Here is a 23,186-nt window from a genome sequence, read left to right on the forward strand (position 1 = left end):
GTAAGTTTGCATTAGTTTTGCAAACATTTAATCAATCAGTTCTGTTTCTATTACTGCTGTTAACTGGATTGATAGTTCCTCAGGCAATGTGCTGGAGAGCATAAAGGTCTAAAACCTGAAACTTGAGTGTCTATTCTTCTAGATGCTCTGTTTATTTCACAGAATCACAGAATGGTAGGGGTTGGAAGGGACCTTTAGAGATCATCTAGTCCAACCCCCCTGCAGTAGCAGGTCCCACCTAGATCAGGTGCTGACTATTAAAAGTGTCCTTTGCAAAGTTTTGCAGGCAAAATCAGTGCAGTGTGGCTGCACCTATACAGTAGGTGTTAATTAGAAGAATAGATTAATTTTGTGATTTTATTCTGAACTACACTTCTGACTGCAGGTTTGTAGCAATGAAATCAAGTGTGTCTGTGACCGATCCTGGGGAGGAGATGACTGCAGTTCTCGGATCAAAGATGATGCATTTTTTTATAAAGATGCCATCAATAAAGGTAGGTTGTTATAATTTTTACTCATAACTGGAAAAGCTCAGGTACCTTAAACAGAACTGGATCTCCTGCTCAGTTAGCACAAAGCAGAGTGCACCATTCAGAGCCTCATTCCCTTCCCTTGCAGCCACAGCAGAAGCTCCCACTCCATGTCTGTGAATGAGCTCGTGGCCAATGTGCAGAATGTTAACACATCAATTTTAGGCTCTTATATTTTTTAAGCAAAAGTTTATATGACCCTTTAGGATTGTATACAAGAGATTGTGGAAAAATGAAGATGTAGATGGTTTTTTTTGCTATAAATCCATGTGGGAGAACAGTTTTATGGTCTTCCAGGATATCTCTTTTGGTTAGAATCATAGAATGTTTATTATTTTATTCATCTGTACAAGGGGTTTCAACAAAAACAAACAAAAGAGTCACAATTATTCCAATGGTAAACATGTATTTGCCAGGCATGTTTTAAGGATGAAAGCTACAGCAATTTAATATTTATAACATTGTATTGGCATACCTAGCACAACTTTCCCAAGGAGCAAATGTCCAGTTAAGGGACACAGAGGTCAAAACTTGATTTGCAAATGTCTGTTCCAAGCTTCAAGATTATATTACTCCTTACAGTTAATCAGCCCCAGTGCAAGCTGTCCAAGCAAGTTTTTGAAAGACAGTGTATTTACTGGTTTTGTATATTTGTCTCCTAAAACCCTGTGTGTTTTTCCCCTTTCTTGTGTTTCCAGGTGTTGTTAGCACAAACATAATAATAGGGGCTATTGCTGGCACCATTTTAGTGTTGGCTCTCGTTTTAGGAATAACTGGTTGGGGTTACAAGTAAGTAAATTGTGTTATTCTTAATATAGTTAAAATATGTTGCTTTCATCTGATTGCTGATGATGTTATGAAAAGGGATTCAAACCTAATCTAAGAAATCCCAACCGAATAACATTTATACAGTGTCATTTTAACAGTGTTAGCCTTTTCCAGTCATTTCTTACCTGTGTGTGTAGTTCTGGAGAGCTTGATCCAGGCTTAAAATTTGTTTCTTATTTTCTTATTTCCTTTTTTGTAGACAAGCAGATCATGGGTTTACTATATCTGGCAAAAGAAATGTAGGAATACAGTCTGATTCAATCTCTCCTAATGACGAAGTAAATGTAGCAAAATTAGCCTTCAGTCAGTAAAACATCTAACCACAGGCTTCCTTAAACAGATGTTTCTATTCATCTAGGTTAACCTGAAATTAATCTACACATGTTTTTCAGTGAGAGAGAGAGAGATGTGCAGTTTGCAGATAAGGTGCAAGTTCTCTCCTGATGAACAGCTGCCACTGTTGTGCTCACTGAGAGGCAAAACAGATTATTTCAGCCTGACTGACCCTCAGCTTCTGTCACTATCTGAAGATCTGGGCTTCAGTTTTGAATACCACACTAAAAGTTAAGGGCTCATTTTGAGATCATATCTAGCCAGTGGGATTAGTTTTTGGAGCTGGAGGGCAAGAGTACACCTTTCACTATCAGTTTCACAGTGAATAGGCTTAAACTCATCATGAACTCTACCTCCAGCTCAGCACTGACTTTAGCTGTCATCATGAATATGTGTTCTTGTTTCTTCTGATTTAGGATGTTTATGAGTGTGCTTGTTTCAAAAGTGATTTCTGTAGAAATCTTTTGAGCAAAAGTTTCATTCAGCACACATTGCTTTTCTCTCTAAATGTCTTCTCTTGACCATGGATACTCATAACCCATTCTTCTTTCTTTTGTTTCTTTTTGTATGGAAAGAAACTACAGAAGACAGAGGTATGTGGTGAAAGTAACAAGATGTATATTAGAAAGCCCTGAAAATACCCTTTCTTCTCTCTTATTTATTTACATGCTGTAAAGAAATTATGGTGATCACTATATGAATTAGTGTATCTTAAAGAATCTTTGCTTGAGTATATGAAATTGATATTTGTTCTATAAAGGCATTGCTTGAAATCCTGATTTCTCTGGACTCGGTGGCAAATATAAAGTTTATGTCTGTGATAGACTATTTTACTGAGGAAAACAGGAGAATATTTCCACTGAGAGAGACTGAAAATGTCCTAGGAGAGGTAAAAGCATTCTTGGGAGGCTGAGAATTTAATAATTAATGTTGACTTAATGTTCAGGAACCTTTTGAGACAAATTCATTCCTGGAGCTTCTTTGCAATTAAAAATACAATGCATTTAAATTGGTGTGCAAATGAAGAGCCTGTTCCTTCCCACCACCCTGCTCCATTAATTTTGTAGCTAAAGCACAGGACCTTCTTCAGCCCAGTGCTGAATTTGTCACCCTTTTGATCTTGTGGCCAAAAACCACACAGTTCTTTGTGACTGAGGTTTGTCTCCTGGAAGACCACTTTCCTTTCATCAATCATCTACCTGGCAGACTGGTCTTCTGGAAGAAAGTTGTCTGCTTCCTCTCCCAGTCTCCCTACAGATAAGGCAATTACTCAGATTCTCCTGTTTTCTGCCTGTGTCACCACCTGTGGCTCCAAGCTGCTGCTTTGTTGTCGCTTACCCGTTGTGCTTGTTCTCCATTTCTCTTGCCTGTGTAGCTCCTTTCTTCCAGGCCTGAAATAAATAACTTGCAAAAAGCAGAAAAGCTCCACCAAGTGCTTATTGTATCCTACAAGGTCAGATAGGTGGCAGGAATGGCCACAGGAAAAAGGCAAAGCTATTGAAGTCAAGTCTGTGGAGAAGTTAGTGACTGGTAGATGTCACCCAGCACAAGGCAAGCTGAATGTCAGGGTCCATAGGCACAGACTAATGTGGCCATCGGGTCACTTTTCTGTGTCTCATTGTGTTGGCTGTGGACAGAGCAGCCAGAAGCTCGAGGTACAGGAGGAGATTGCCCTATACATGCTCTTGTTGGAATATTAGTGAATCCATCTTTATTGCATTCCCCCCTCTCCAGAGATGAGTGTGTGGACAGACAATTGTGAGTATGCAGTCAGTCAGTGTCTGTGGGTATGGACAGAGTAGAAAACAGTGTAAAGCTGAGGCTTTTGGAGACGATGGTGATATTTAGCAGCTGCATCTTGAAATGAAGTTCTGTAGGCTGACTTCTAAATAGAGTGATCTTGGATATGTACAAGGAGTGCTCCCTAAGTGGAAAAAAAAGACGTCTACCAGTGTCCAGAGGGAAAGTTTGTTCACAATTAGTCCTTACTAAAGATGAGAACAAGCCATTGGGGTGTGTTTGTGCATTGCATGAGGAATGATATTTGGTAGTACCAAGCAACTGAAGTGAGTCAGTTGAAAATAATAAAAAGAGCAAATTAGCAAGGATTCTGCCAACTGGGATACTGCAGCTTAAAGGGCATGGCCACGTGGGAGAAGTAGTTTCTGCCAGGGTAGTGAGAGGACAGTTTGGTGGAAGAACCCTGAGGGGCAGAGCTGCTCACACCGAGTCAACTCACCGCAGTGATGTGCTGGCTGAGCAATGACACAAGAACTGAGGCTTAAGAGGTGCTAGAAGAGCTAGTGTGGAAGTGCTCTGTTACACTGGTGATTTATGTGCCGTGTAATTATGTACTTCAAATACTTCAGGAGCATTAGAAATTCGTATGTGGAATGAAGGGAGCCCAGAGAAGGTCTGTAGTTGGACACGATTTGAATGTGTGTCAGCCTTGTGATAAACGCATATCTTAATAGGGGCAGACTGCAGCAAAAAGGCCTTGGAAAGTGCAAGGCTGAACAGATAACTAAGCTGCTAGTATGATGCTGCGGCCAACTGTCAAAGCAGGTACTTGATGGAACTGTGACTGGCATATCTGCACAGCAGTTTTTCTGCTGGCACTGAATTCACTAGCCTGTAAGAAAGTGGCACGGCTTGATTAGGACTTTCTAATGCATAGATAGTTTTATGCATTAAAACCGAGCTTCTAGTACTGGAAAAGGATAAACTATTGTCAGATGTGTGTGGCATTATTTTTCTGTGTCTTGGTAGATAGATTCTATTGTAATCAGGAGCAGCTGAGAACTTGTGAGACTGGTGTTAGGTGTCCTGCACAAGAGAACCGTTGATAAGCTGAAGGGTTTTATCCTCCTGAGGTTTAAACAGCACAATGGGTTACTATCCTTGAAATCAATGATGATCCAAAAGTCAAGTGGAAAGTATCCATCTCAGAAGGAATAAAGCATTCCCTTTCCTGAGCTCCTTTTTGATCCAGACACGTGTTCAGCTCAGGCAACAGGATTTGTACTGCACCTGAGGGTGTTTTGCACCGCCAGAGTGACGATCCATTTGAAATGTCTGAACCTGATTACCCAATGTCTTAAGAACCACAAACTATTCACTTTGAAACCTGAGTGAAATGTTCCTCATTTTTCCCTACCAAAACCACCTCTTTTCTCACATATCAGAAGCATGCAGGAGTTTTCTCTCAGCTGGCTGAGTGATGAATACGTTTCTTGTGTGTGGTGAACGGTTTCCTCATGGATTGCTAGCCTTGCCTCTTTCTTTTAAACTAGTATTTGTGCATGTTTGTGTATGTGTGTGTGTGCTGGTGCCTGTCACGTTTTCTGACTCTACAATGTTTATTATACTTTAGAGAAATGCCCCAGGGAGATTATGTAAAAAAGCCTGGAGAGGCCGACTCTTTTTATAGCGACATGCCTCCTGGAGTCAGCACAAACTCTGCATCTAGTTCTAAGAAGAGGTCTGCTTTTCTGTCGCATTTTCAGATTTCTACCTGTTCCATCACCCATTATTCCATTAGTCAGAACATTTCATTGTTTTGCAGCAGGTTTGAGTCTTTTCTTCTTTCTTTGTGGAATGTTTGAAATGGGTTTCCTTTGTGCTTTGATTACTGATTTTTCTCCCATACCTGAGAGTATTACAAATAGTCCAGAATGACAAGTTTTTTTTCATTGGAAACCAATTCTGGCTTAATCAAATGTTCATAGTCTCCCTGCTTGAGAATTGTTTTCAAGTAGTAGGAATTGCTGCCTGAAAAAAAGTGCACAAACCCCCCCCCCCACATTTGTTTTAGCAATGGTCATGTAATCAAAGACAAGGAACACTGTCTTGCTTCAATAATAGTTATAAACTGTTCAATCTCAATGTTATTTTTACATCTTTATTTGTCAGTGTTGTTAATCCACTGAGTTGACCCAGACTTCTGGATAATGTTGTTGCTGTCTCACCTTCAACATCGTGGTGTTTGCATTTTATTCCACTTACTAGACAAGTAACTACACAAGAAATGGTCGCCAAGTGTTACCTTAGAATATAATCATAGAATCTAGAATGGTAGGGGTTGGAAGGGACCTTTAGAGATCATCTATTCCAACCCCCCTGCAGAAGCAGGTTCACCTAGATCAGGTTGCATAGGAACATGTCCAGGTGGGTCTTGAAGCCCTCCAAGGAAGGAGCCTCCACATCCCCTCTGGGCAGCCTGTGCCAGGGCTCCCTCACTGAAACAGTGAAAGAGTTTCTTCTTATGTTTAAGTGGAACCTTTTGTGTTCCAGCTTCATCCCATCAACCCTTGTCCTGTTACTATCTACTATAGAAAAAAGGGATGTCCCAACCTCCTGACACCCACCCTTTAGATATTTATAAATGTCAATAAGATCTCCCCTCAGTCTCCTCTTCTCCAGACTAAACAGCCCCAGTTCCCACAGCCTTTCCTCATAAGGAAGATGCTCCAGTCCCCTGGTCATCTTGGTGGCCCTGCACTGGCCTCTCTCCAGCACATCCCTGCCCCTCCTACAAAGACCTTCTGGAGTTCTGTGCTTGCTGTTATAAGCCACCAAGGATGGCATTAGATTTTGCCCCTGATCAGGTTTCAGCAGTTCTGTCGTTGTTCTAGGCACTTAAAAAACCCAACGACATTTTCAAAGCACAGAGAGTCAGATGTAATTGCTGAGGGCATTAGGTCACATTGCTCACTGTCCCTTGGTGGCTAGAGATCCTTTCCTGAGGAAAATCTCCAGCTAGCACTTTGACACAAATTATGAGCAGCACTGTGTTGTAGGGGGAGTGGACAATCCTGAACTGTAGTGCTCAGTTCATCTCTCACTGAGCTGTCTATAACTGAGCATCTCATGAACCCATTTTCTCTGTTATTTCAAACAACGTAAAGAAAATGTTAGGGAAGGGATACATTTGCTGTTTGGGTAGAACAACTTGACCCTCTATGCAACCTTGTTCAGTCTGCTCTGGGATAACATGCTATTAGGAAAACCAGTGGTGTTCAATTAACGATTTCTGGGTTTTAAATTCAGCTTTTCAGACGTGTGAGTGAGTAAACTCATTTTTTTTCAGGGAGCAGGCCATTAATCTTAAGTGATGCACTGTTTGTGTTGGAGAATCTTTTCTCATTTGGATAAAATTGTGAAAAAAGTCTTGGGAAAGCAAGTTTTTGTGGCATTGTGTGGGCAGGTTTGAATACCAGTTGAGGAAAAAAACCAGCCTCATTTTAAATGAATGTCGTTTAATGCGGTTTTTCTTTCCTTCAGTGTCTCTGTTTCTTTCCATGCTTCATTTCTTTCATGTGTCTCTGTTTATTATTTGTTCCAAAAAGCTGATGGTTTCTAAGGTCTGTCTGTACTAGAGAGTTTTGTTGTTCTCCACCACCACTTCAGGTATGTTGTGCCACTGTCAAGTCTGGAAAAGTAAGTCTGATAAATATTCCATTAACGTTGTGGTGGAGCTGACATAGTCCTTCCATTTGAATGCTGTTTCCTCCTTTCCAAGCTGGTTTTGATTTGCTCTGTGTGCAGCTATGGATGACATCCCTTGGGAGATGTTGGACTGGGCTGAGCCATTAGCTGCCTGCACTTCTCTATGCTGGAAAGCACTATGGTGTGTTAGTTGGGATTCCGAGGATGTTCAAGGGTTAAGACGTGATTTTGTGATAACTGTTGCTATTATGAAGGAGCAAACACCAAAACTAGTATCTAGAAAGACATTCATGAGCCTGGAAGTAGACCTTTAGGAGGAGAAAATGAGTAAAAAGTTTGTCAGTGGATCTGTTGGTTCTCAGACATTTTGTGCTGTAATTAAGTTTGAGTTAATGAAACCCTGAGGCTGTGGTTTGTCTGGTCTTCTAGAAACTGAAGAGCATCTCTCAGATACCCACCCTCCAAGGGGAGCAGGGACTGAAAAATGCAAGAGGATCCAGACTTGGAAACTGCAGAAATAGGTCCTTTAAGTGCAGCTTCTTTGTAATAAGTTACCTAATCTGACCAGTCTTCAGCTTCCTCATGTTTCTTTTTCTCTTTTGGAAAGAATTGTAGCTCTCATGGCAATCAGCTGAGCAACTGCTCTAGTATAACAGGAGGGAGCATGTTGCAAAACCCCACGTGTTGGGCATCACCACGCACATCACTGGCTCTTAGAGGGAACATAAGAGGAAGGAAAATGTTTCGTTTTCACCAAGCACTTTATTAGGTATGAAGACTGGTTTTGGCTTTGAGTTTAGCATCACTGCAGTGACTGGCTGACAAAATATGCTAGAAATTGAAAAATGAGGCAGAGTTACTCCACCACTGGAACTACCAGCTGTGAGTGGGAGGATGCAGACTGCTGGGCACCTGGGACTGGTAGCTGAGGTGAGGGAAGCAGCCCAAGCTTTCCTGAGGAGGTAGCACAAGGAGGGAGTGGGCAGCCTGAAGGTGGGATGTGCTTGACTCTGAGATGGGAAGACCTAGAGATGGGCACAGCTGGAAGAATATCTTCCAGCTCAGAACTGGGGTGAGCTGCAAATCCAGAGGAGATGCACTGGTGTTGGTGCTTTCCACAGCAGACCTGTGAGGAAGCACAGTGCTGAAGCCTGGCTCTTGAATGTGGGCACACTGAGCAGCTGTGGAGGGTAACTGCAGGGCTTAACCAGACATCCTGGACACTCTGCTAGTGCAGACAGACCTTAGGCTGTGTGATGTCCCAGGCATTGGGAATGTGACTCTCTGAACCACTGAGCTAACGCTGACGTGAGACATTACCCTTAACGATAACCACATCTGAGCCCTCCTGTTCCAGGTCAAATGGATTATCTCATTCCTGGAGTGAAAGGATCCCAGACACAAAGCATATTTCAGACATTTGTGAAAATGGGAGGCCTAGGAGTAATTCTTGGCAAGGTAAGTGGGAACCTCTGTGCTGGCCACAGTGGAAACCAACCTCTGGGCCATTGCTGCCCTGCTGAAAATTTAGCTTATCCCAGGACAGACAGAAGCATGACTCCTTAAGACTGTGCTGATTTTTGTTAACCTGGAATTAGGATTTAGCTTTTTTATGCACAATGCTTTGTCACACAGGAATGCCATTTAATTTCTCCCATTCCTCCAGCGTGAGCTAATGTGAAAAAGAAGTCTAGTCACACTCTTGCCACATCCTGTGATTTTTGTCAGGTGATTTTCTTTCAGTACAGTGATTTTTCTCAAATAAAAGATGAAGTCAAGGAGATTTTTTTGCTCTGCACAGTTGCAGCAAAAAGTAGGGAAAGATTGCCTAAGGTCTGAGGTGAATGAAGAGGGGCTTACCTGTGACTTTGAAGTGGTTAAAGCTAATGAGGTAACAACTCTTTTGCTGGGGATGCAAACAGAATATACAGTTTGGCGTGGCATCCAGGTGACTTTCATGTTGTTTTACCATCTGTCTTTATCCTTTGATTTCTTTCAGGTAATATAGGAGGAAACAGAAAGAAAGTCAGAGGCAAAAGATTTAGGCCACGGTCTAATTCAACTGAGTAAGTCTAAACTCATAAAAGCGAAGCCAAAATGTGCAGTTTTCATGTTTCTGTTTTGTAGATGGAGAGTAAGAGTACTGAAAAGTAGACAGCTGCATTTTTGCTCTGTGGCCCATTCTGATTGCTGACTGATAATCTGGTAAATGGTTTGGCTACCGTCTTTCAAGCTCTTTTTATGTGTTCTTCAAGAAAATTAACTGTCAGTTCTGTTTTTGATGTAGGCTTCCTTCCTCACGTAGCAATTCCCAGCCGTGGTGGCAGCCTGCACCATCGCTGCAGGCTGTTGTCTACAGTAAACTGCCATTGCTGAATGTATCCTGGTTCAATACTGAATTTCTGATAACCTGTTTCCTACCCTTGTCTTCACCTTGGCTTGGGCCACTGCAGAGTTAGAGATTTGTATCTGTGTGTTACCTGCCTGGAGGTTTTAAGGGAAGTATCTGGCTGCTTTGAGAGTACCCTGAAGTTTTTGTTGCTGTAAGCCTGATACAGCCAGTCTTGAGCAAGCCCTGAAATCAATGGGTAACCAGAAGCTTTACCAAGTGACTGATCCCAGCCCTTTCCAATATGGCTTAGAGTTGCTTTCTTATTGATTTATTGCTCACACTTAACTGAAGAGCCCATGTGTGCAGTGCTCCCCATAGAGAAAAAGCCTTTCTTACCTACTTAAGCTCCATGGTTCAGGCTCCTTTTGTGAATGAACAGTGAATGGCTGGAAACATAATCTCTGAGCTTGTCAAGCACTGGCTGCTCTTACAGCACTTCCACCACACAGAACAACCCCATGGTGGTGACCAGAGTGCCCTTTCCCTGTACCGCTAGTACTAACTTTGCAGCTCTGTGAGCAAATGGGCTTGATACCAATCCTGCTGCAAACTAATAACACTAATTCCTCTCTGGGCCCTGCTTTCTTTGGTTTGGAGATTTTGAGTTTGTTCTGAAACTTGTCTTCCACATGCAGTGCACTGTCTGGAGGTGAGTAGGCTCAGAAAGGTTTGTAGAGAAGACCCTCTGTTACAAGTTACAGCAGTAATAGTTTGATGCCCATTGAAATGAAAACATGACAGGTCAAAGTGGCCACATGGAACCAGAAATTTTAACCCTAGATCCCTTGGAGGGGTTTATCTGTCAAGTACTCTTGGTCTTTGTGCTGATAAACTCTTACCAAAATGTTATTTTGCTTATTTTTTTTCCCCTTGCATGAGACAGTTTGATAAAAGCAAAATGAGTCTGATCAAACTGCCAAGAACACAAATGAGATTCCACATTGTTCCATAGAAGCTTGTCCTGTGTTCTTCATTTTCCAATTGTATTTCTTAAACTTTGTTATAAAAACCCCCAACAAAACAAAAACCCAGAATACCTTTATTCCATCATTCAGCACAGGTGAACTGGTCCATATAGAGTAAAAACCACATCAGCTCTTTTTAACAGAGTGAATTTAACTGCATGGGAAGAGCATTGTTTTCAGTAAAAGCAAGAAAAAACCCCAAGGGACGTATTTTGTTCTGTGTGCTGCTCAGCTAGTGTATTATACATTTGCCCTGAGAACTTTGGAGCACTACTAAGTGGGTTAGACAGAGAGAGTGTGAGTTGGAAATCTTTTTTGGTGTAAATTTCAGGTATCCCTGAATTTGCACCTAGTTCTCTGCTCTCTGTCTTGTTGCTTGTTACGGTCTCCCAACCCAGCATCAGCCCTGGTGCGAGAGGGAGGAGGTTTGTACTTCTCCAGGGCTGTGCAGCAGCCTGGTGGGGATGAAACACAGCAGGTGTGTTCCTGCCAGGCAGGAAAATGCTCTTTCTCCTGATGGGGTCAGTCCTGAGCTGCATGGGATGACAGAGCTTGTCCAAGTCTCCTTGACAAGCCCTTGGAGAGAGAGTTCCTGCTGAACCATCCATGTGCTGTGCTGATTTGGTGGGGGAAGGAGAGAACTGCTGAGAGCTCAGAGTGGCTCTGGTTAGAGAGGTAACTTATGAGCAGAGAAAGTTGAGGGTGATCACTTGAAAAGTCCACCTCTGTGCTCCCTGGGAGTCCAATGCTTGTTGAAATAGAGGAAAAAGGGTGACACTGTTGATCTCCTGTTAGTAGTAGAGACAGTGTAGTTAACCCCTAGAAAATTGGCTTCAGTTGTGCCATACCTCATGCAGAAACCCAGTTTTATTTTTAAGCAGCTGTGCACTAGTACAGTGGCCTACAAAAGTATTTGATACATGCACAAGGGATGTTTTTTTGGATATGGCCAAGCAGCAGATAGACATTTCATGCCTTTGCTAATATAGGTAGCATTTCCTAAGTACTGAGCAAGGTTTGAGCTCTGCAGCCCTGGCAGGAGGGTTGCAAACACATTGGGCATGTCCTGAGAACAGGACTGTGCACGCCTTTATGCCACCCCTTAAAACTAACAGGTACATCAGCAAGGCTTCTGCTAAGGGTATAGCTCTATGGAGACTGGTAAAGGTCTTTTTGAGGTGTTTTTGAATTGTTTCTAGATAATTTAAACCAAAATTGGTGTACTTTACTGAAGGCAGGTGCTTCAGCTCACACAGAAGGAATGCCAACAGGTCTCTGCAGCTTTTCCACAAATGGGGTTGGTGGAATGACCTGATAAACCCAGCTTTGTATTAAAATCAGTTAGAGTCATCCAGGAATGATAACAGGAGCTTTTTGGATAACTTGGCAGTATAATTGGGAGCTTATGTTAAAACAGGTCCCAGGGAAGATGCGTTTTGGCAAACAGTGGTTCTGACCTTGGTTAATTTGCACTGCTTCTCCTCTGTTTGTCTTCCTTCCTTGTTGTTATAACTGATACAAACATCTCTGGCTTAGATTTTCTGTTATATATTGTCTTTTTGCAGCAGGGTAACCCATGCATCTGAGCCTGGGCTTTCTCTCGCCCACCAAATCCCGGCCCAAGGCATAAGCCCAGGGGGTTCTGAGCACCCCCAAACAGGGAGTCGGGATCACAGGTCAGTCTCAGCTGCCCCTGCATTCTGGGCTGCCTTTTTATCCCGTGACAAGTCCCTTCCCTCAGTATACAATAGTTTCAGTGTGGCAAAACACCGTGACTGCTTGGAGGTGCTCCTGCTGATGCAGTGCTAGCTAACCTTCCTCCTTGCCAGCCTGAGGAGGACGAGGACTGTTGAGCCCCAGGTCTTTTGCCTTCCTGCATGTTGCTCTGCAAGCCAAATGGAGCTGTTGGTGTAGCTGTAGGCTTTACCTGTAGGGACACCTGTGGTTGAAGGCAGAATTTCCCACTCAACATGAGTGTTCTGGCCATCCCTAAGGAATGTGTGGCCTGGAAGATGAGCCCAAGAGCTTTCTGGTGGTGTTGTGTAGTGATCTGCAGTGACCCGAGTTTAACCTTTCTGGCAGAGATGAATGGGGGGTGGTGAAGGGTGGTCTGTAACCCAGCCAGACCCAGGAAACCCTGCAACACGGTTGTGCAGCAACTGCATGCTTTGATACCACGGTCCACTTTTGTTTTCTAACACAGGAAAGCTGGATTGGGAGTGTTTCATGGTTACCAAAAGACCCTTTCCAATGAAAAAAAAACCCAAAAAGCAAGTCAAAAGTACTGCAGTGAGTACAAGACAATGTGTAGTTGCACCTCCAACTAAAGCTAAAGCCCAAGCTGATGAGTTCCTGGTGATGCTGGCGTCAGCCTTGGTGCTTCACTTGAAGTTCATCCGTTGCTGCGCTACCACTTTTGATGTTTTCCTTCTCTGAGAGCCCAAACTGGAAAGCATAAAGCACTCCTGATTCCTGATAAGTAAACGAGCTGAGGAAGCTGTTTAGAAGCACTTGTGGCTGAGGGCAGAGTACTCTCTGAGAGCTGTGGCTGTGCTTGTGCGGGGCGGGGAGGAGAAGTTCCAGAGCAAAAAAGGAGCAAAAAGAAGTCGAAAAAGTGCTGCTGCTTTTGTTTGTCAACGTGGTCTGAAATATTGATGGGGGTTGATTGAGCAACATCATCTGGCCCAACCTTTACTCATCTATGTAAGCAGTCCCTTGTGAGGCCTGTTCCCATGTATGAGGTCATTGGAGCTGCTGTTGTAGTCAAAGGTGTTGAGAACTGACCCAGAAAGATAAAAAACAACCTGAAGATGAATTTTCTTCCCCTTTTTGTTACAGCTTGTTAAAATGTTTCACATTTCAGAGTGTGCTAGTCTCTGTTATATAGAGGTGATGGTCACAAATAATCATTAAACTGTTGCCATTCTTACACAAAAAGACCAGGCTTTAAATTGAACCAGGCAGGCTCCTGTTCCTACATTCCCCTTGTTTTCATGACATGACAGTGGATGACATATTTGTCACTGTGGGCTAAGGGAAACCACTTCCAAAGAAAGGATTTCTTCTTCCCTGGTAATGTTACTGTCAGGTAATTCAACACTGTCTTTATTTCATAGTTTTCATGTAACTAATATGAATATGCAGCTCAGACTTTTTTGGTTTTCCCTAAAAAGTGTGGCTTTGGTATCAGGATTGCTTCTGTAAAATGTGAGAGAACTCTGCATCAGGATTGCTTCTGTAAAATGTGAGAGAACTCTGCATCAGGATTGCTTCTGTAAAATGTGAGAGAACTCTGCATCAGGATTGCTTCTGTAAAATGTGAGAGAACTCTGCAGCCCACCTCCATGAAAGCTTCTCGTGGCTCCACCACGTTAAACAGCCACTGAAAAATCAGAGGGTTATTTGCACATAAGCAGAAAAATTGCCACTGTGATGGGAAACAGTTCAAGCCTTTTAACACACTGAGGCCAAAATTCATTCCTGTAAAAAGGGCCAAGCCCAAGTGTTTGTGCTCACTGAGATGTTATTTTGCTCTTTATTCTAGAGGGGTGCAAACGTGTCTTCAACAAGGACCGAAGGATTGGAGCCAAATTGCCCCTTTAGCCGTGTTCTGAGATCATGAGTGGAGTTCACACCATGAGCTTAGTGCTGGCCCTCTGCATAGGAGTGAATTTTACCCTTAAGACATGACATGAATGATGTATCCCAAAGAGTTTCCAGATTCAGCAATCACGAGAGTCGTCCTGTAGGCCAGATTTTCTCATGCAGTTGTACACGTTGCCTAGTCCTCACCCAACATCCATACTGATTTATTTGCCATATTCACTTGCATTTTGGGGATGAAGACATCCTTGCTAAGCTTGTGCTGTGTGTTCTCAGATTTTCTATTCTTGTTCTTCTGCTTTCTCTGTTCCTTCCATTGCTTTCTGCAGGTATTTAAACCCATGGTTCAAAAGAGAATATAATGTAGCTAAGTGGGTAGAAGATGTGAATAAAAACACTGAAGGACCATACTTTAGGTATTTTGTAAATTAATTCTATATCATTTTTAAGACCTGTTCCAGCATATACAAATGTCTTGGGACTCCTACCTTGTATAAGTCAATACAAGTTACTGTAGGTGCAAAGGGCCCCTCTTCTTTTGCTGCATTTTGGTGTCTGTTTTTTGGCTTCACGTGCAACTTACAGTTATTTTCTGAATGTTTTAATGAAGCCATTTGAAAAGGGTGTTGTGTAGTGCATGCATTCCCACCATCATCTTGTAGCTTGTAGTAGCTTCCTCATCATTTTCTGCCAAGTAGTGTTTGATGGGCATGAGACATCTTTATCACTAATAAAGTAGTAAGTGAAATAGTAATTTACTAAAGCCAAGTGGTTCCATAACACGTTGGTTCTACCCACTGTCTTATATAGTGCATACTAAAATTGAAATGCAAAAAGAATTAAAAGTAGTGGTGTTTTACCCTCAGCATACAATGAAACAATCTATTGCAATTGGAAAACGAAATGTATGAGAATATACTCTGTGCTCTATTTGTCAAACTGCTAATGAATCTGTTACAAGTGAGTGTAGGGTTAACCAAAAATACCACCTGCTTTGTGAGAGGGGAAAGCGTGTGTTACTCGATAAATTCCAAGTTGAAGAAGCAGCATGATTGAGGCATCCTGTTGTACATGAGTCAGGAGACTGAGAACAGTTTAATAGGCTTCCAAAAGACACAATCCCACAGCTGAGGCAGAAGCTTGTGAGCGTGGGAGAGAATGGAAGGCGATTTACGACAAATCATCGCTGGTTTTAGCATGAGGATAGAGGGTCCAGTTCTAGTGTCCACACTTGAACAAGCATGCTCAAGAACTGGGGAGGTTTCAGCCCTGGGAAAATGTAAAATGGACTTCAGGGCCTCAAGCTGTTCAGTTTAATGGAGCAACTAAAGGTTTGCCATAAAGTCCACGTAACTGCACGTGGAGCAAAAACCTCTGTGGCAAGTCCTTTAGACTGAGGCTGGTAGTGACCAAAAATCACTGAAAGGTGAAATTAGGCAAACTCACACTAGAAATGAGGTGTATTTTTATTAGCTAAGCCTTTCCTTAAGCATAGCCTCTGGACCTTTGTTGTTCAGGTCAGGCTGTCAGTCGCTCGCCCATAACTAACCCCGTAGCTGCCTTTCAGGATGTTTGTATCAGAACCCCTGTGGCCTCAATAAACAAAGACTTTGATGGGATATGAAGACAGCACTAGTTTAAAATATATTCCTTCAGCTGGTTTAGTTAATGGGGTTTAAATTCCTGTGTGGATGGTCTTAATTTGGTTTTCATCTTTTAATATCAGCATATCTTGGTTTAGTAACCAGATTAAACTGATGGGAGCATTCCCAGCCCCTGATGGTTTTCAGCTGTTGCACTGAATATGTCACATTTTTAGTTGTATTTCAGATAATCCAAGCTGCTTTCTTTTTTTTGCATGCTGAGGAGGATTAAGCTGACCCATGTGGGTTTTAAGGGGTGTACAGCAGCAGAGATGAAACACAAATTAAGGACTTTACACCATAGCAGCCTGCTAATGGTTGTCTGCAGCAGTACTTTAATAAATGAGAGAAACTAGAATAAGCTGAGAAACCTGCAAGTCCCAATGAACTGAGGTGACCATGAGGGAAGTAATCTGCAGGCTAAGGATCACATTTTTTCCTGGGATGAGTTGCCATGGGCTTATGAGAGGTCACACTGAATAATTCCTCCCCAAAACTCAGCTATAGTTTTCCTGTCATTGAGGATTGTTTTTATTAGTGTCCTGTCATGGACAGGAAAATACTGTTCCAAAGAACAGTGTGTCTGAACATCAAGTGTCTGTCCTTTGAGCCTGTGAAGATTCACCACCAGAACAAACCAAATCTTGTTTGAATAACCAGAAAGATGGGCTGAAGTCAGCCAGTCTAGCTAATACCACAGTTTAGGAGCCATAGCCCAGGATGAGATCTTCACACCAGGTACTACCATGGTTGTATTTTTGTTGCTAGACTTTGAATTGTCTTTACTTTTAAAGCCAGCCTGAGATTAATAACATTCCTGTTTCGTTTGTCCCCCTCATAGTTCTAAGAGTAAAGTGTTGATGACTGGTGCTGTGGCAGGTAGAGTTCAGGCAGAATTGCAAAGACAGACAAAAGTGCTTCCTGCAAGTCCTGGGAGTGATGCAGTTTTCCAGAAAACGGGGACAATTGGTGTCACAAAGACTTTCCCTGGCAGGTTCAAAATGTGTGTATAAAGCAGAGTTTCTCTCTCACCTGGTGGCCTAGTTGTTAATTTTTTCTAGTCTACAAATCTATTGGGTATTTCTCTAAGTACTTTTCCTTGATGGGGATCATAACAGTAAGCTGATGTCTCTGGTGCCTGAAAGCTCCCAGCTGTGGGATTCCCTTCAGGAAGAAAATAAGTGTTATAGAGAAAAAATCTCATTCTCCTGCTCAAAGCATAGGCTTAGATTTTCATTTTCTGTGCCAGGCCATAGCTACATGAGCTCAGCAACCATCCCCAGGCAGGAAACCTTTCCCTGGTTGCAGCTTTGCTGCAAGGTGTGCTGTTTCAGCAGTGTGACACCACTGTTTCTTTTGTTACTGCTGGTTACAGTGGCTCCTGCACAGACTGACCTTAGGAAATATCGTGAAGGATTACTCCAGGTCCTCACTGCATCTTGAAGGGCTCAGGAAGCATGATGGTATCAGGAAATAAACTGCCAGAATCCTAAACTGTGGCATTGCTGTAGATGATTACAAACAAACCAAAGGCTGGGAGGCAGCTACTGAAGCAATGATTTAATGCAAATATTTGCAGTAACTTTGATTCTATTTAAATAGAAAAATAGTTTACAGGGAAAACAGATTTTTTTTTAGATGGGGATTGAGGGCACATACCCAGAAGGCAAATGGGTGTCCTGTATCTGAAGGGTGCTGGCAAGGGACGTGGAAGGCAGGTGATAACAGGCTGTCATTTCCTCCCCATTTTCAATGTGCTTTGGTGTTCTTGCTGTCAGCTTCCTCAGTTTCTTCTTGGCTTCCCCTCAGCTGACCTGCTCTGCCAGGTTCATTGCCTTTCTCTGAGCATCCAGCTGAGGCCAGAGCCAGGAGCAGCCATTAGTTCCCTGCTTGTGCTGAGGCAGCTTCGGAACGTGCTTAAAGAGAAAGAAAGAGAAGTTTTCCCCATGACAGCTGAAGCAAAGTACTGGCTGTGTTGGCAGACAACAAACAAAATGCCTGTGGGTGTCAGTGGGATGGGGATTTCATTTCAAGAGTTAGGGAGGAGAGTTCATGGAAACATGTGAATGCCAGCTGCTGGGGCAGTTGCTGTGCAGTGCTTGAAGTGAGTGGCTCAAGCCACAGCCTTGGCCTCTTCTGCAGCCCCCCACGAGCCAAGCCAAGCTGAGCTTCCCCTCTGCTGCTGCACTTCCAGAGGGGTCTTGCACACATCTGTGGTTTTTAAAAGGAACCACATTTCAAAGGTTAAAAAGTTTAGCCATGTGGGTGTATCCAGAAGATCCCAGCTTCCTAATGTGGGATAATTGAAGCTGATAATGTCCTACAAAGAGCTGAACGCACAGCAGCAAAGGTCAGGTTAGACTGATGGTATCTACATTTGGGCTTGGAATGCTTTCACCAGGTTGGATGTTATTAACTGAATTCCATTAAATCATTTCAGTCTGCAAAACAGAATTGAGCACAGCTTGTGAACAGATCAGCTCTGTCAGGGCCACCTGCCTTGAGGCCAGCTAAAATGATGCTCCAAGTCCCCAGATGATTAGTTGTGTGACCAGGTGATGTGTTCCACTTTGTCTCTTGTGGGCCAGCACTGTCCCTGTTCAGGTGAGAAGGTGAAGGAGGCAGGCACCTGGCTGCAGGAGAGTGTGTGCAGGGGCTTCCTGATGGGAATCACAGCGTGGTCTTCCTACACTCTTTGGTTTTGGCTTGTAGGATAGAAAGATGGGACACAAAGCGGTCGCTACACCTTGCTTTCTGGTCATAAATTGGAACTGGTGCAGCGTGTTGAGGTGCATGGCTTCATTTGGGATTGGCAGTGAAACCTCTGAGTGTCCACTGTGGAGCATACAGGGCAGAATGCAGGCCTAGTCTCTTGGATAAATTTCAGCTGGAAACAACATTTGGCATGAAAGCTAATGGATTGGATAGCAGGAGAACTAAAACCCCAAGTGAAAGCTCAATGGATCCCACCCCTTGACCAAAACTGCAAAGTTTTGCCTACCTTTAACCCCAGCATAACCTGCAAGTGTCCCTGAATGCTATCTGTCTTCCATCCTGTAAATGAGAAAGGTCATGTCTGGCTCTTTCTCATTTAAAGTATATGTAAATCTGGGATACACAGCACATACACAGTTGCAGGGTATAACCCGAAAGGTGATGCAAACCACCTCAAACAACTGCTCTTATCACACAAGATGCATTGTAAGACCTCTGAGCATGCACTTTGTGGTGATATGTTTTCACAGTCTTGGCAGACAACACAAAAGATGACAAAACCCAGCACATAACTGTAGCAGAAATAAGTGGTGAGGCCCTGTGAGGGGAAGGCAAGGTCGTTTCTTTAAGTGTGCAACTGCATTCTCCAGGTAGCGGCTGTAGCTTTGCCCGGACAGGCGAGCTGCAGCGGGCACATGAGGGATGCAAACTGTAGTGGAGCGGTTGAGAAGAGGGAAATGTAGGTGGCTATGCTGGAGGTCTGGGCTTCAAAATCTTTGGCAAGGGCAGCATTGTGTTTTGAGCTGTGGTGCAAAGCTGCCTGGCTAAAGGCTCCGTTAGGGATCCTGGTCAGAGGACCTGCTGTGCAGAGAAGAATGCTCCAGATGCCTCATCCTTGGGGGAGTTCTTACTCCTTTCAGGGTCACCTGCTCAAGCTGATGGACAGGTAGATTGACCATAGCTTTCCCTCTCACCATGAACTCCTCTTGCAGTGCCTAAAGCCGTGGGAAGAGCCTGTGGTGTGCAGGAGGGGATGCTGTGCCTGGTTGTGGCACAAGGGAGGGGAGATGCCTTCATTCCGTGTAGCACCATATCTCCTGGCTGTGGCACCTACTGAAACAGCTTTCTGACAGGACTTGCCAAGTCAGGTCTGACACCCCTAGTTCCTTGACTCTAATCTCCAGGTGCACTGTCATAAATTTAAATGTGAAGATTTCAAATTCTACTGCAGCTGTGGAGCAACATTGGTGAAAAATTGGCTTATAATAATAAGTAAAATCATCTCTCTTTGCATTCCTCCCTTCCACTTCTGGCTTTTATCATTCTGGATCCACTAAGAGTTCACTAGTGATCCTTCTCAGTCCGGGTGTGAGCAGAGATGAGAGGACTTGTATGAGCAGTGAACAGCAGGGCACTGTTGAGAACCTTTCCCTGCTTTTTTTCCCCTTTTTATTGATGTTTTTTTCTTGCATGTGCAGTTTGGTGCCCAAACCTGTGATGCTGGCCATACAAACACTTTCTTTTATCCTGCAGTAGCTGTTTGAGATTCCCTCCCTGAAAACATTCGTGTATGTCCAGCTCATCTTAATGGGTGATCAAAGTGCACGTGCTGAAGATGTGGGCTTCTGTGTTTGGACAATTGCACCAACCTAAAGTGCTGTTGAGCTTAGAAACTATTGCTTGAGGCATTAGGGCATTGTGAGCCAGAAGAGCTCTCACCATATAAGTCCCATTGACAGCTTACCATCAAGCACTGTTTGTATGGGAGACAAGAGAGTGTAGTGTTGCAGGGAGCTACAGACACAACAAACTGATAACTCTGGTCCAAGATGAGAATATAATTGTTGAAAGGTAAATGAGTTTCACTTAGTTATAGAGATACAAAGCAATTCCAGACACAAGAGGGGACCCTACCTTGGCTGTAATCTGCTCTAGATGAAAGACCTGATCCTGCAAACGCCAGAGGCAGGGATGTGGGGCTGTCTGCCAGGGATGAGGGCTGGCTCCTTGCTATCACCGATGGTGCCCACCACCAAGGTCTACAGATGCATTCCCCTGCTGCCTCTGGGAGGTGTGGAAGACCTGCCTGTGGAAGCTGAGGGAAGCCTGTCTTTAGGGATGCCAGTTCAGAAGACAGTAGGTAGCAGCACTCAGGGCCTGGTTGATGTGCTTACCCATCTTTTGAATAACGCCCTCGTTCTGCAAACCAGAACAAGAAGGCCAGGGTAGCTCAATCTTTCTACTTTGGGGCTTTTTTTTCCCACCCTTCTTAATGTGCCCAGATGTAGAGCCTGACAGGAACCTCTCCAGTGGGAAAAGTGCAGAATCTCCCCAACAGCAGTGTAGGAGTTTTCCTTGGGTATAAAATTTCAGTCAATAATGTGCTGCTGCCTTATTGACATGAAAAAGAAATGCCTTTCATGTGATACAAACATTGAATTGCTCCTGCTTACTCTACTCACCTTGTACAGAAATGCTGATTGCCATTGACTAATCAGTCCATTTTTGTATATTCTCATCAGACTCTTTCTTTGGCTGGAACAATATGCACTGTATGATGCTTGCATGTCTAATAATTTGTTCTTAGCACTTTGTATATGCCTTTGTTACCTCACAACTAACAGTTTGGCCTCTGAGTGCATGCATCTGTGTAAATGAATGTGTTATAAAAAGTGATAGCTTTATTTTCTATCTTTGTATCTATATGGGAGATGTGTAAGATACACCTAAAGACAGTGAGAATTGCCATTTAGTCACTGGCAGAAGAACATTGTTGAGCTTGTATTTATACAGCCTCTGTTTCTCTTTTGGCTTCACAATGCCGTGGCTATCTTTTAATTTGGTATTTATTCAGTTGCACATTTGGTTTGTTAATTTGATAATGATTAATTACAGTTCTAAGAGATCATTGTTGTCCTGCAATACAGTTCTAATAAGAAGTAGGAAATTGTAGGGTTTTTTTTTTCTTCCAGTGCTCCTGAAAGCTATAAACTCCTTTATTCACCTCATAAAATTATTAGACTACTGATCAAACAACTTTATTCCCTGATATTGAGAGAATAAGTTACATACTTGGTTCTGAACCAAGCTTCAGAGTAATGGCAGTTGCTGTTGAAGTGCTAGGACCCGAAGACATCACATTTATTTTGTGTGTTTCAACATCTCAGGACACTGTCTCCTGCAAAGTCTCCATCCTCCTCCACTGGATCTATTGCTTCCAGCAGAAAATACCCTTACCCGATGCCACCACTTCCTGATGAGGAGAAAAAAGCCAACAGGCAAAGTGCCAGGGTATGTGTCCCTCTTCTCTGTGTGTGTCAGTGACTCGGTTTCCTGGTAGTTCTTCAAAGGGAAAGTGTGGCAGATCAGCACCTTTGGCTAAGGCAAGAGCAGCAGTGCAACTTCCAGCCTTTAACTCCAGAGGCTGCTGCAGGCTGAGATTCTGGCAGCAAACAGAGCAGATCTCAATGGCTGCGTTAACAGATATCCACTCAGATTGCTCTTAAACCCTGCAGAGGACGTGCAGCCTACCTCTCCTCCCTTACCCCTTCCAGGGGGCTGATGCTGCCAGCACCTCTCCTTCAGGCTGGGGGATAACTGCTTTCCAGCTAAGGGGGATGTGAAGGGCTTGCATCAAGCCCTCACAGAGCCAGAGGGACTTTGCTGCTGTGTGACCTGAGTCCCCCCAAGGTGAGCAGGAGCTTCTGGGGCAGGCAGCGGGTGGTGATTTCCATCTGAGCTATTGCTTCCTTTGTGCTAGTTCAGACATAGCAGATGCTTGTGTAAGTCTGCCCTTTTTCCTTCAAACTCTCTGCCCTCCCAGCCACAGCCATTTGCTGTGCTGACTGCGAGTCATCATGCTGAAATGCTCAAGACTTTGTGGTCTGAACAGAGACCCACCAATGGCTGGGAGAGGACCAAGGGCATAGCCTTGGTGACCCAAGTAATGTAGATGCAGTTCCCCAAACAAGCTCCTCACTCTGTCTGTGTAAACAACCCGTTTTACCTTGATGTTCAATATGTGTTTGTGTTCCTTTTCCCCCTTTCCAGCTATGGGAGACTTCCATTTAGCCACACTGTTTTCCTGGGGTGACATCAGAACTGTTTACTTCGACTTTTATAGGAACTCAGCACCACTGAGTCATTGCACATTCATCTGCTCGTCAGACAACTCAAAAGATCAAGAGAGACGCCCGTGATCGCAGTGAGAGCTTCCTTTCATCCAGAAGGGAAGGAAAAAGCAGTCTTTTTTTTTTCCCTCTTTCTTTTTTTTGTTGATTAGTATTTTGCAGAATTGATGAACAACCAAAATGGTTAATTAATGGGATAATTAGCCCGGCCGTGCCAAGGCTGTCCTGCATGATGCCAGATACACTTCCCTAGAGTCCCAGCTGCTGTCCCACGTAAGAGAGGTTTTCCTCTGGGCTGTTGCAGCCCTGAGACAGAGCAGAGTGGAGCTGGGAGGAGAGGTTTTCCTCTGGTCTGTTGCAGCCCTGAGACAGAGCAGAGTGGAGCTGGGAAGAGAGGTTTTCCTCTGGTCTGTTGCAGCCCCGAGGCAGAGTGGAGCCGGGAACTGCCGGAGAGCCCCGCCGGTGTAAACTTGTACGCTGTGTGCATGAACCTTGTGTTCTTTCCTTTTCACATGTAAGGGGTAAACAACATACTGTAGTAGAAACTAGCATGCAGGAATAAGAAATACAGGATTTTCTTTTGGTGACAGCTTTTGAAA

General features: G+C 43.6%; 1 protein-coding gene across 1 annotated transcript in view; it reads left to right on the forward strand.

The window, feature by feature from the left end:
- ADAM22 (ADAM metallopeptidase domain 22) overlaps positions 1-22,528 on the forward strand; it is a 124,309-nt gene extending 101,781 nt beyond the window's left edge. Inside the window, exons 24-33 of the mRNA XM_061996254.1 lie at positions 386-494; positions 1,229-1,319; positions 2,267-2,284; positions 5,065-5,259; positions 8,497-8,597; positions 9,139-9,205; positions 12,062-12,172; positions 14,429-14,515; positions 21,625-21,748; positions 22,508-22,528. Coding sequence (XP_061852238.1) covers positions 386-494; positions 1,229-1,319; positions 2,267-2,284; positions 5,065-5,259; positions 8,497-8,597; positions 9,139-9,205; positions 12,062-12,172; positions 14,429-14,515; positions 21,625-21,748; positions 22,508-22,528 — 924 coding nt within the window. The remainder of the gene's footprint in view (positions 1-385; positions 495-1,228; positions 1,320-2,266; positions 2,285-5,064; positions 5,260-8,496; positions 8,598-9,138; positions 9,206-12,061; positions 12,173-14,428; positions 14,516-21,624; positions 21,749-22,507) is intronic.
- The last annotated feature ends 658 nt before the right edge of the window (positions 22,529-23,186 follow it).

The sequence above is a fragment of the Colius striatus genome, chromosome 5, assembly GCF_028858725.1.
Source record: "Colius striatus isolate bColStr4 chromosome 5, bColStr4.1.hap1, whole genome shotgun sequence".
Lineage (NCBI taxonomy): Eukaryota > Metazoa > Chordata > Aves > Coliiformes > Coliidae > Colius > Colius striatus.